The sequence below is a fragment of the Colias eurytheme genome, chromosome 31, assembly GCF_061535395.1.
Source record: "Colias eurytheme isolate Ceu_HAF_F1 chromosome 31, ilColEury1 Martin Lab GWU primary, whole genome shotgun sequence".
NCBI classification, from domain to species: Eukaryota; Metazoa; Arthropoda; class Insecta; order Lepidoptera; family Pieridae; genus Colias; species Colias eurytheme.
In genome coordinates this window covers 1,471,796-1,486,248 of record NC_143010.1, presented here as the reverse complement: position 1 = coordinate 1,486,248, position 14,453 = coordinate 1,471,796, and the positions used below count along the sequence as shown (strand labels likewise).

Here is a 14,453-nt window from a genome sequence, read left to right as displayed (position 1 = left end):
ATCTTAATAAAAATAATATTTTAAAAATGGCTGCAAGAAGGAGATTGCATCTGGCTAATATGATGTTTTCTATAATCAAAACGGAATCACCAAAATATCTTTATGATAAGATTGGATGGAGAGAGCAATCAAATATGTATCCTACAAGAACAACAACGAATCCTCTTATAGTTCCTAAGTATCGTACAAGCGCTTTTCGAGGTAGTTACAAATGGGCAGCAACCCATTGTTGGAATGATTTACCTCCTCCTATTCGGAATAAGAAATCAAAATTCTCATTTAATAAACATCTAACAGCGTACCTTTTAATCAAACAGAAAAATGTTTAAACATTTCATTGCTCGTTTGTAATCCTACGCACTTGTCTGGTTTTGGCATGTATTGTATTTATTGATATAATTGTTCACTTAACAATATACTACAATATATTACAAATATACATTGTTTATTTATATGTACTACTATTTATTATATATATTATATTTATATTTATATTATATTTATATATTATATTTATATTAATTATTTATTTATTACCTATATTGAATATTAACATTAAGTAAATCTTTTTATAATTAGATATATAAATAAGGTGTCGCTGAAAATCAGCTCTGCAGTGAAAGTCTATGCTTTCACTGTAAAATGCTGAGCGGCATTCCTTTTAGCTAGTAGGTTTTAGTAATTAGTTTGTAAGTACATAGATTGTTAATTTTTAATGTACCTGGCCTGCTTGCTAATAAAGATTTTATTATTATTTTTTTTATTTTAAATATACTAGCTGTCTATGTGTTTCCAAAGAAAAACCCGCATAGTTCCCGTTCCCGTGGGATTTCCGGCATAAAACCTATTCTATGTCCCGGGGTAAAAAGTAGCCTATGTCCTTTCTCGGGTACCAAAATATCTCTATACCAAATTTCATGCAAAATGGTTCAGTAGTTAAGGCGTGATTGAGTAACAGACAGACAGACAGAGTTACTTTCGCATTTATAATATTAGTATTGGATAAAGAGTTGGTCAGGCATCCGCCCCGGAATGGCGCGAAAGGATGCGGGTTCGAGTCCCGTCTCGTGATCGAATTTTTTCTATTCTTTATAAATTTATACTAATTTATATCTTAAAAATGTAGAGTATCGTTTTGATCCCAAAAAAAAAAAGGATTCTGTTGGAAAATTTTATTAGAATATTTTTTTTTCCATTTCAGAGGAACTTCAAGGGGACAAACAAAACAGCTGGTAAATATTTGTTATAACTAATTTAAATTATTTATAATTAAATACTAGCGGTCCGCCCCGGCTTCGCCCGTGGTACATATTTACGTTTTCTCTACATAAAAACCATCCTCGTACTTCAAGGAATATAATAAAAAAAGAATTATCGAAATCGGTTCAGCCGTTCTCGAGTTATGCGCTTACCAACACATTTTGCGATTCATTTTTATATATAAAGATAATCGAATTATTTATTAGTTGTGTCTTGGTTATGGTAAATTTAATTCAATATCTCAGTTTATTATTAGAAAATACGTTAATTATTTCACATTAATTTAAGTTATACAATAATGTTTTTTTTTTTTTATATTGTATTAAGGCCGTCCAGAAGTTCGTGGGAGAATCAAGAAAAACCGATTGACAATGATCCCACGCCGCGGTTATATCCTAACTTGGGTAAGTTCTTACATTTTAGGGCTGATTTTTCAATTCTTGGTTAAAATTTATTCGTCGAATAATGTATAAAACTATCATTTTAAAAACGTATTCTAATTGCCCGTATTTACAGTTTACGTGACATATAAATATTATCGTGTAATACTTTATTGGACGGATAAGTTTTATCCAAGCATTGAAAAATCGGCCCTTGTACAAATTTTAAATAATATTAAAACTAGTTTTTAGCCTCTCTTCTAAAACTGAACAATTTTTAATACCAAATCAAACACAACATAATATATTATGTACTAAAAAAAACATACAAAATGTGTAAGTATTTAAATGTTATGTACTAAAACCATTCTCGCGAACCACGCTATCAATTGGTGAAAACACAATTAAAATCGGTGCTAGAGTTTAGCGCGAACAGAGAAACGAAAGCGTCATTTACTCTTTGATTAAATTAATATAAGTTTCGTGTTTTGAACGCTATTGTGTTGTTTTTTCTTAACAAATGTGTTTCATCTTTCAGACAAAGAATTGCCAGCGCAAATATCAGAGAGGCGAGCCAGTTGGTGAGTGGTTTTAAATATAATTTTCACAAATAAATACTAAAACGATATTCAAATAGAAAAATATATTATTTTATTATTATAAACAAAAAAAATATACTGTCTTATCACAAAAAAAACTTTATACAGGGTTTAACTTTAAGCGCGGGTTCTCTTCAATCTGGTTTTGTCGTCATAGACAACTATTAAAGTGACAGATCCCTGGTTTAAAGATATACTGTGTTTAAATTGTTTTGTGGTAATACCAATTATGCATTCTATAGCACTATAATGTACTTTATTAATTTTTATACTATAATAATATACATAACTAGCGGCCCGCCCCGGCTTCGCCCGTGGTACATATGAAAAATAGATGTTGGCCGATTCTCAGACTTACCCGATATGCACAGAAAATTTCATGAGAATCGGTCCACCCGTTTCGGAGGAGTATGCAGACTAACATTGTGACACGAGAATTTTATATATATAAAGATTTCACACAGAGATAGAGTCTTTGTGTTCTAGCGAACATATCTGTGGCATCTGGGAGACACCTGTTAACTCCATTTTTGGCAAAATTTTGTTAGATACATGTTTGATAAGTACAGAAAGCGCAGATTTTTTTGATCCAGGCGTGATATCTCTACGTCCACGGGAAGTAAATGAAAATAAAATGTACACTCCTGTTAAATCCAAGATTTTTTGCTACAATCAAGATATATTATAATTATCATTAATATATCATAGTAACTTTTGATGCCAAACCTGATAACTAATATAACAAGTACATAAATGTTAATTCCAAGCTTTATGCCTATGGACTAAAACTTGTTAAGTCCCAGTTACCGCGTATGTACCAAAAACATGAGATACCTACATGTTAATTATTGCAACTTATCAGATTTGGATTTATATTTCCAATTTGGTATATACAACGGTGACTACTAAATAATTAAAATACAGTGTTATTTTAATGTAAATATCTATTTATTTTCAAAATAACCACCATTTTGCCGATGGGGGATAATTGATGTGGCTCCGGGGCGACTAGGAGAGTAAACTCTATCGTTATGGCGGTTATGAGACTGTTCAATCGGAAAAATTTCTTCATCTGTGAAAAAAATATTTTTCCACGCTTCACCAGCGGAGCACGCTTTCAGTAAGCGACATAATATTTCAAGGAGTATTTTTTTATCTTTATCATCCAACCGCTGCGCTTTTCGCAGCTTGTATGCTGTTAACTTGAGCTCATTTTTAACAACTCGTTGCAACGTTGAATGACTTACACCTAAATCTCGAGCCATTTTTCTTACCTTGGCTTGTGGATTGCGGGTCAATCTTTGTTTGACGATATGTCGAAGCCTAGGCGTCCTCAGAGTTCTTTTTCTGCCTCTTCCCGGACGATCACCAAGATGGCCAAGCACATCGTATTAAAGTCGCAGTATCTCGCACTGCCGCTTACCATATTAGGATATTATTGCAAAAAATTACTAATTTTTAATTTATTCTCTTCACAAAAAACGTGAAAACCATGTGCCAAATCATGTGAAAATAATAATTAAAAAACAAAAGCAACGCAGCAAGTCCCATTTTTTAAATTTATTATTTTCAAATTTGTCAACGTAATTTAGAACCACCCTGTATATTACCTGTTATGTATTGTATTGCATTGGCTCAAAAATCTACCGAAATCCACCACAAGTTTCTCGTGCCAGGTCACACTCATTTCATTAGAGTGTGACGGTGATCATGCGTTGATAGAAAGATTTGTTAAAGAGTACAACCCGAATATTGCAGTTGAATGTTATAAAAATGACAAGCAAAAATTTCTCGGTGAAATTTATGACACAAACCGAATTTTACGGTTTTTCGAAACTACTAAGAATTTTGTCAAAAAAAATATTGACATTTCAAAACAATCTTTTGCTTGGAAAAGTATTTTCTGGCTAAAATTTGAAAAAAATCAGTGGAAGTAAGTTTTAAGTATTCTTTGGAGAAATCAGAGCCTTTTAGGACATTTTCAATAAAAAGAAGAGGAAGGCAAAGTATATTTTGTTTAGAAACATTACTCCCTGAACAGGCATATGTCGGAGGATTGGCGATTGATCCATTAAATCTTTAACCAAAAAGTTTAAAGATTTAATGGATCTTATGCAATTCATTGATCCAGTATATCGCGATTTCTATTCTAATTTAAACCAATCAGCTTCTGTTTTGGAAAACTACTCAGATAGCGAAGAAGATTATGATTAGTATCCAAATGAGTGATTCTTTTGTTTTGGTATTTATTTGATATGTGCCTTTATTTATTTATTTCGTTGCATGTACACTCCTGTTAAGTCCATACTTTTATTAAAATTAGCCATAAGAGTGATTCCATTGTGAAATTAACTTATAAATAAAGAAATATAACAAAAATAACGTAAAATTGTTTTAATTAAATGAATAGCAATGAAATAATCATTATTTTTATTTTGCTCATTTTGAGATAAGTCCATTCCACTGCAATATTTTTTTTTTGGTTATAATCTGATAAGTCACATTATTCGCTAAACTACTGCGTCAATTTTGTAAACTGTACAAGCAAAAAAAGGGTTAATATATGATATTTCATTATAATATGACATAATTCATTTATATCTTATATCCGATTTTTAGCAGCCAATAATATGTTAAATTGCTTCTCCTGAAAATTTAACTTTTTGGAGTTAACAAGTGTCTCCCAGATACCACAGATATATAGCGGATATAATATCACCGAATTACATTAAATCGATCTTAAACTTTTTCCATTCTTTTAACAATATAAAGCTACATCTTTACCAAGCTATTACAAAATAATTATTGTTCACAGGCTAACAACGAAACCACTCCGAAAACCACTAGTCTCCAACCCGGATTTGGTCGAGAACTCGGTACGGGAACTCGGCGTACGTACGGACAGATCGACACCGTCTAATAATGACAAGGAGAACATTGATAGTTTTTATGGTGAGTCTGTGTGTTTATTATTTAATTAATTTTAATTGTATGGAAAATTAAAAAAAAAAATGTACAACATATTATGTATGTTTAGAATTAAAGATGTTAACAATTTTGCCGCCAGGATACATTTGATATGCTACAGAAAATATTTTCTTTGATTTCATTTTTTTCATTATTATTATTCATGGTAGTTGGTAAATTCAGTTAAACTAAGAAAGTTAGACTTCGTCCTTTATTCAAGCTTATTGGGTTTTTATGGGTATTTTTGTAGGCAGTTCGGTTAAAAAAATATTAAAACTTGATTATCCTTTACAGTGCGTTTACGGTTAAATATCTAGTTTTTTGGGGGTTTCTTTAAGGGTAGTTTGTTAAAATCAAGTAAAAACACTGAAAAGTATGATAAAATTAGACATTATTTGCGAGCCGCCGGATTTTATTGGGTTTTTTGTAAAAAAAAAGTAAAAAATATGCATTTTACAGAGCATTGACGGTTCAATAATGCCATTTTTACGTTTTAAGCTATTGCATAGCTTCTATCGCGGGCCTTGAGCGCGGGGACCGAATCCAAAAATTGTGTAACGAAAAACCTCACGCTCCCCACGGGGACGGGCGCGGAGGTGTGGCTTGAAGGCATAGCATGCAATAGCTTTACCGCGGCAGTCTCCGAGTGCCACACGTCTTTTTTTTTAGTTTTTTGGGGTTTAAAAAAACCGACAAAAATATGAAAATTATACACTATCCGTGCAGGCGAGTCGCTGCAGTTCTGCTCGCACCGCTGGGGCGGGCAGTCGCCCTGCGTCACGTGTGAGAAAGTCGCGCATCAGATACGCGGCGTTTACGGTTCATTTTTACGACATTTTTGGGGGTAGTTTGCATAAAAATGTAAATTAGACAATAATAATAAAAATATAAAAGTATGTATCTAGAATATTACGACGTTTTTGGGGGGAGTTTAATAGAAAATGCAAAATAATGTAAATTAGACGTATAAAAAATAGTGAAAAAAGTAAATAGTATGAAAATATACCTAGAAAATATGTAAATAGGTAGTAAATATAGGTATAGTATAGCGAAGGTTAATAGAAAATTTGTTATTGACGGTAGTTGGTAAAAACATGTAAAATATATGTAAAATGTATCAGTAGATAAGGTATGTAGTTTAAAAAAAAAGTTATTAAGTATAGTATAGCAAAGGATGGCGGTTTTTGGCGGTAGTTGAAGAAAAATCTGAAAAAAAAAAACGTATTCGCGTTGATATTTTATAGATAATAAATAAATAAGGTTTATTAATCCATAAGATACAGTTACAGTTTAGTTAGTTGATTTACAACTTTAGTTTCAGTTTAAGTACACTATTAGAGAAAATAATTTAGATAAGATTATGGACCCCGTACGGGTAAAAGCCCCGTACGGGATATGGATACGCAAATATTGCTGACTGAAACTCAACATAATATATGTATATGTATGTATGTACATATATGTATATATATGTATGTATTATTTATATTCCTACTTTCTTGGTATTATTATAATATTATTATTGTATATATTGCTTTGGTGTGCACCACCTACTTATATTCGTTCTTTGTTACCTACTGTTTTCGTTGGTTGGGTTACCTGGAAGAGATGGCTCTGTAGCCATAAGGTCGCCTATTGTGCAATTTATGTATATTTTACTTAATGTTATTTCATTATTTTGGTGTGTACAATAAAGCTTTCATTCATTCATTCATTCATAATATATGTAGGCACAAGTAAATAACCATTTTATTTTTTGTATAGTATCGGAGGAAGAAAACGTTTCTACCCGCGAAGTACCCCCGCACCCGGCGGGGGTCAAACTGACCCGCCCGGGGTATTACACAATACCCAGCTTGGAGGAGATGACTAGTGAGTATCATGTATATTGTATATTATTATTATTATTGAAGTGAAAACTTCTTTATCAGGGTTGGAAAAAAATTTAGTATAACATTTTTTCTTTACGCGCCATCTTGTTCTTATCCCTACCACGTGTGATTCGATGTATTTCTGTCAAGTTGCATAAAGTAAATTATTTTTTGAAAAATAAGGTTATAAAGAAGTTTCACTTCTAACGTGTGTACACTAGTACACGCACACATTATTTTATTTAAACTTATCTATACTAAAAATACAAATTTTTGTAGTACTATATTTATAAAGCAGCAAAAGTTTGAATGACCGCGATAATCTCTGGAACTACTGTACCGATTTCAAAAATTATTTCACCGTGGCAAATATAAGTGCTATAGGCTATGTTTACCACGGGCGAAGTCGGGGGAACAGCTAGTTCAAAATCAAATTTCAAATGTCAAATTTCAAATTTATTTATTTGTTTCACAATTTTTTACAACTCATATAAATTGTAGTAAATCCCTGGTTAACCCACTAGGAAAAACCTGTGCGGGGTCAACCAGTTGTATGTAGAGTATTGTGTATTGTGAAAACATGTCGACCCGCGAAGTACTATATTATACTAATTATATATTTATTATCTACACAGTTATCAAAAGTACCGAAATCCCTCATAGTGTGAAAAAAATAATTATAAAGGCGATGTAGTCACAGTAAAAGATATTCATGTCGTGCAAAAAACTGCTATGGACATTTTTTGCAGGCAATGTTATTTTAATGGACTACGATATGTGATATTAAACAGTTGTTGCGATTTTAGTTTCCATATTCATAAATGTAGAATAATCGCGGTAACGGTTTTAGAGCGCCATTTGTTATTCCAATAAAAAAAGGAATAATATGTAATATGTATATATATAATTTTCTATGTCCCTGTGCTCTCATATAATGTTATTCTCTTTTTCATGCCCTATTTTATTATTTTACAGGCACATAATTTCCCATACTCGCATACCAATATTACGTGTTTCTTTCTCCAGAGTACCTACCACATTATATTCAAACACACGCATAATTTATTTGATTGCCATACAATTATGCTACGGCCACACAACCTTACCGTCTACCGGGCTGTTACCGCAATAATTATGGCATTATATTACCGTCTAAATTACTGCATGAACTGATGTGGTTACACTAGAGTTTATATGTCGGTAATTATTGGCATTTACCGCAACAAAAAAAAAATAGTAAATAATAATTAATATATTATAATATGGTTTCTGTAATAATTCATCAAGGATTCTTTCGTTTTCAAAAGGATTTTTTCTTTTTCAAATCATCTATTGTACTTGGAAATGATAAATTTTGTTTGATCCGACGCCACGCATAATTGTGTACACTGCGATTTTTATAATTCTTCTGTCGGGTATCCCAAAGAGAAGAATTCCAAGAATTCTAAAAATTAGCGCCATCGAGCGCTTTTTCATTTGACCACTCCATGTCGGTCGTTATCGTTACCTATAGAAATTTATCGTTTCCTTTTTCTTTATTTGTTTCAAATACTGTGTTTCTCTTTTAGAGTACCTCCGGCCGGACGGCACGTGCGTTGTGCCGCACTTGACGATCGGACGTCGCAATTACGGCAACGTGTTTTATAACTGCGAAATCGATGTCGCCGGCTTGGATTTGGATGCTTTGGGTGAGTTTTAGTTTTAACTTTATAAATTTTGTGTTTAAATAATGTATAATATGTCGTGGCCATATCGTAGATTTGCTCATTTCATGAAATGATCGATCTTTTCACGAAATGGTCGCATTTCATGAAATCGTTGATTGGCTATTGGCCACATCATGATGTGGTTTGAGCAGATCAATGATAAGAAATCGTTTCTCGATATGACCAACTAAACGCGCGGTTTTTTCATGAAATGATCAAAATTATTTGATCATATCGTAAAATAGTTACATTAATTATTAGTAGAGGCGCTGCAAACGCTGTGTTTATGTGATAAGATTTCGGCCGCTGGCGAAAATTTTATTATTCGCAGTTAAAATTAGTTACAAACGCTCGAGCTTACAACCGAAGGGTCCAGGATTCGATTACTGTTGGGGACTTAACTAGAAAACATATTATGTATGTATTGCAGGACGCAAGGCTGGACGCCTACTTGTCCCCAAAAGAGATTCGATCAGTGAAACAGATGCACTATGCATATTTTCAGTGCGCTATATTTTCGCAAAAATGACGTTTTCTGTTTTTTACAAACACATAGTAAACATTTTGATCATATTTATTAGTTCATGTGACTGGCCGGTTGGCTTGGTTGGTAGTCCCTGCCTTCCAAGCTACTGGTCGTGGGTTCGATTCCCATGCGGGGCAAATATTTATGTAATGAACATTGATGTTTGGTCTGTTATGTTAATTATTACCTATATAAGTATGTTTATCAGCTATCTGGTTTCCATAACACAAGCGAAAGCTTAGTATGGGATCAGATCGTGCCGTGTGTGAAAATTGTCCCGAAATATTTATTTATGTATATTTTTAAATTGTTACTTTCCTATTTCCAGTGCATTTTCTAAACAAGGAAGTGATTATATACCCGGAGGATGGTGAAAGACCGCCCGTAGGGGAAGGCTTAAATCGAAAAGCCATTGTCACATTGGATAGAGTGTGGCCGAGGGATAAAACGGAGAAACGGCCTGTTACTGAGCCGGAGAGGTGAGTGACAGACAGACAAACAAACAAAAATGTGAAAAAATTTCAAAAAACAATTGGAAAGACTCCCATCAATAAAAACACTAAAGAAGTGGCCTGTTACGAAGCGGTAGCGTCTGAAGCAAGCAATAAAAAAAGTACAAACACGCTCGCACAAATATACTTATGCACGCACATTCAATATAATAATGATGTCAATTGTCATAAATAAAATGAAAAATAGTGTAGTTAATATTTAGGCGTTTAAACATTTTTTATAAATTAAATTTGTGGTCTGTGAATCTCAATATCTCAATATACTATTATAAAGGCGAAGGTTTGTAAGGATGTATGGATGTTTGTTAGTCTTTCACGTAAAAACTACTGAACCGATTACAATGAAATTTAGCACACATATAGAGGGTAACTTGGATTAACACATAGGATAGGTTTTATCCCAGAAATCCCACGGGAACGGGAACTATGCGGGTTTTCCTTTGAAAACGCGGGCGAAGCCGCGGGCGGAAATCTAGTGTAATAGTAAATTATTCAACATATTTATTTTATTCTCATTCAAAATATTATATAACTGTATTATTACATCTTGCTTAGATCGCATATTTTATTTTCTCTACTCAAAAGAGGACAGAAAATGGCGCTCTTTTATTATCGGGCTGGCATTGATCAAACTTTGTTTTTTTTTTACTTTAAAATAATAAAAAGACGCTACTTCCCATACTAAATCTGACGTTTTCCCTTGTTTTTATCCTGTTAAAAGTCCTCTAACTTATAGTAGAGCCATTTTAATAGGCAACATTTGACAGTTCAACAAAATTCAACAATGTAACCTAGTAACGACGACATAGAATAACATGATATTTCGTTTTGTTAGAACTGCACATTTGCTTAACTTTTTTCAAATACGATTACATAATATTTATAATAATAATGACCGATACAAGTAATTTTAAGATTTCATATTACTGATAAACCATTCTAAACATAATAAACAATTTCTGAATTAAAGAACTGACGTCGCTACAATTTTGTGTCAATAAACTTTTTTTCTTTTTAAATACCAGAGACGTTACTCTAAAAATCGAAATTTGACATCTAGAATCGAATGCATTGTTTACTTGTGAATAAAAATCATCATAAATTAATAAATGTGTTTCAAGTTCGATTGACAAATGTTTCAAGTCAGTATCGATTAATTCACTTAATCGATGTTTTTAAGCAGGTTACCTCTCTTCGAAGATAAAATTGATAGACGTCAAATGTTGCCTATTAAATTGGCTCGACTATAATAAATATAATTTTGTTCACAGACTGCTAAAAATGGACTTTGAGGGCAAACTGCGGCGCGTGTGCGACAAACACGACACGCAGTTTATCGAATATAGACCGCAGACAGGCAGTTGGGTGTTCAAAGTGGGTATTTTTTATAATAATTACTAGTGTTGTATGTCTTTATTTATTAGTCGACTTAAAATTATGTACATATATGATACGGCCTCAGAAACTTGCAATTCAAATGCGTGACAAATATAATTATTTTAAAGAATAGAACAAAGAACAGGAAAGACGTTGGTTCGAATCCCACCTCGTGATCGAATTTTTTCTATTCTTTGAAATTACATAATATTATATTGTTTTGCTAAATATTTGCGTTCGTGCTTTTTATTTTTCGCGTGGAAACGTTTTTTTGCGCAAGCGCATCTCAACAAATAAACGCACACTTTTGCACAATTGCTTTTTCACAATTGTGAAAGCTAAGTACAAGTTTTTTTTTATGAATTACGCAATTTCATTATAATATATTATGTTTATCGATTATCCCACCGAAACGGCTATACCATTTTCGATGCGATTTCCAGGTGGAACACTTCAGTAAGTACGGATTGACGGAGTCGGACGAGGAAGACGAAATAACACCCGAAGTTATGAAACGACAGCTCGTGACGCAAACGTTGCAAAAAGCGGCGCCGATTGGTGAGTAACATTAGTTTAGTTTTATAAAACACTTAAGAAATCTATACAAATATTATAAAGCTTAAGAGTTTGTTTGTTTGAACGCGCTAATCTCAAGAACTAGTGGTCCGATTTGAAAAATTATTTCGGTGTTAGATAACCTGTTTGTCGAGGAAGGCTATATATCGTCATGCTTAGACCAACAGGAGCGAAGCAATTCGGGTGAAACCGCGGGACACAGCTAGTTAATTAATTTTAAATGTCATTTAGAAATTTATCATGTCTCTAAATGTATATTCGTCAAACCAAACACAGAGAATGGAAATAATATAATGTTATTTCATGTTTTTCTTTGGTTCTTATTTATAATGTATTACATTAATATGAATTATTTGCAATAAAATTTAAACGAAAGCTAAAGAAATGAAATCCATTTAGAATCAAGTATTTATTCAGAGTTATTCTATAGAATAATAGAACCAAAACCAACCTTTTCGCGTATTGTGAACAAACTTTCCGCCCGCTATGTCTCAAACCGAATAAATTATACACTAGATATCAAAACTGGAACATACAGCGAGCGTGAAGCGATTTTTACACGCTTTATATTAGCTTCACCTGTATGTTTGTAAGTTTGTAACCGACTTCTTTGGGCGCGATTTTGACCCAATTTAAATGGCCAGATTTCGTTCAAATTTTGTAGATTTATTTAGGACCGATGACAATACACTAATTTGATAAAATAAATAATAGTTAAAAAAGAATAAAAAACACGCGTTTTATAGAAAACCGAACTAAAAGCGTGTTTTTTAGTTTTTTTAAACTATTATTATTATTTATACTATGTATGTAGTGATAAAATGTACATACAAATATGTTTTCCTATCCCTTTAGCCCCAAAGCCCCCAACCGGGGCCCCAACAAGGTCCCCGTTAGCACCTACAGGGCTCGGCGGACTTGCCTCACTCGGCGGGGACGATGTGTTCGTGCAAACGTCGCTCAATTTGATGAACGGCTCTAGAGGTGTGTAATAATATGAGTGGAATGTGGAATACAAGATATTATATTATTATCTTATTCTTATATATAAAAATGAATCGCAAAATGTGTTGGTAAGCGCATAACTCGAGAACGGCTGAACCGATTTCGATAATTCTTTTTTTATTATATTCCTTGAAGTACGAGGATGGTTTTTATGTAGAGAAAACGTAAATATGTACCACGGGCGAAGCCGGGGCGGACCGCTAGTACTATGTATAAAATTTTGAAACTCTTGTGGTATTATAAGTGATTGTTTTTTTTTTATTCACAGGATTCGAAATGGACACCACAGAGGACAACACGGAAGGGGCAAGCTTGTACCAAGAGAGTAGAGGTATGTTGTTTTTTGATAAATAATGTACTATTTATTTATTGATTTATGGTGGACGTTCCATGTACCCGGACTAAGCGGTTCGGTTCCACATTCTTTATCCGAACCGCGAGGGACTGGAACATGCTTCCTGAGTCTGTGTTCCCCGACGAGTACAATATGGGGGTCTTCAAGCGTAGAGTGAACAGGTACCTTCTAGGGAAGCGCGTTCCATCTTAGACCACATCTCAGCTTAACATCAGGCGAGATTGTGGTCAAGCGCTTCCCTATTACTAATAAAAAAAAATATAATAATTTTAGCTAATATTATTGTCAGTGTAATAATTTGTATGTTGTTTTTGTAGGGATGCTATAATTTCAATTTTATATTGGTTTCATGTAGGGATGCTTTAATTTCAATTTTAAATTTGTTTTTTAAGATATTATTCATTTTCTTTTAAACGAAAGTTTTATTAATTACGAAGACATGTTTATATTTAATTGAAAGAAAATAAACAATATGGGTGATATTTGCCACAAAATCATTTCAATTCTACTTTCCAAAACATATATACTATCAAATCATAATATTTTAGGTTTGAAATTGTTTATACACGCAAATGCTATATTTTTGAAGTGAAAACTTCTTTAGCGGCGTTGGGTATAAAATCTTAAACTCGCGTCAGGACACGTGGCCTGATCGAAAAAGCGTAAGACGGATGTTTTTTTTTAGCCCTTATATTCCATGCGTAAGACGGATACCATTCCAAAATATCAAACATGCTGAACGTTAATAATCAAGTTTTCACTTCTGCCGGCACTCCCCCAGTGCAACCCGTCTTTTTTTTTGTTATTCTACCATTTCATATACATATTTATAAGTATGATATGAAGGGCCTACCCAAACTGTATGAACTAACTTTTTTTTTCCGAAATATTCAACCTACAAGTATAAAGGGACTGCACAAATTCTATTGACTAATAACCACCCATAATTCGACACAGCGTTCGGTGTGAAGAGTCCCACGTCTACTATTACACATCCTTAGTATAAGGGACTACACAAATGCTATTGACTAATAACCACATATAATTCGATACAGCGTTCGGTGTGAAGAGTCCCACGTCTGAATTGGCTCGGCTCGAACATAGGCAGAGTCATAATGTACAACTGATGAAGGCGTCGCTGTATGCTGATACCGGTTTGTATTTTTTTTAATATTAATTAATCTATGCTTATCCCTACTAATATTATAAATGCGACAGTAACTCTGTCTGTCTGTTACGTTTTCTAGCTTAAACCTCTGAACCGATTTTGATGAAATTTGGCACAGACAATCTTTAGACCCTGAAAAAGTACATAGGCT

At 33.2% G+C, this 14,453-nt stretch overlaps 1 protein-coding gene across 1 annotated transcript in view; it reads left to right on the top strand.

Annotated features, from left to right (window-relative positions):
- The window catches only part of LOC149895366 (nuclear pore complex protein Nup98-Nup96-like), a 68,477-nt gene that overhangs the window by 21,427 nt on the left and 32,597 nt on the right, over window positions 1-14,453 (top strand). The window contains exons 19-30 of the mRNA XM_090118735.1: window positions 1,202-1,232; window positions 1,588-1,664; window positions 2,179-2,221; window positions 5,055-5,191; window positions 6,971-7,078; window positions 8,646-8,765; window positions 9,638-9,788; window positions 11,093-11,195; window positions 11,642-11,756; window positions 12,630-12,758; window positions 13,048-13,110; window positions 14,190-14,288. Of these exons, the coding sequence (XP_089974861.1) occupies window positions 1,202-1,232; window positions 1,588-1,664; window positions 2,179-2,221; window positions 5,055-5,191; window positions 6,971-7,078; window positions 8,646-8,765; window positions 9,638-9,788; window positions 11,093-11,195; window positions 11,642-11,756; window positions 12,630-12,758; window positions 13,048-13,110; window positions 14,190-14,288 (1,176 nt within the window). The remainder of the gene's footprint in view (window positions 1-1,201; window positions 1,233-1,587; window positions 1,665-2,178; window positions 2,222-5,054; window positions 5,192-6,970; window positions 7,079-8,645; window positions 8,766-9,637; window positions 9,789-11,092; window positions 11,196-11,641; window positions 11,757-12,629; window positions 12,759-13,047; window positions 13,111-14,189; window positions 14,289-14,453) is intronic.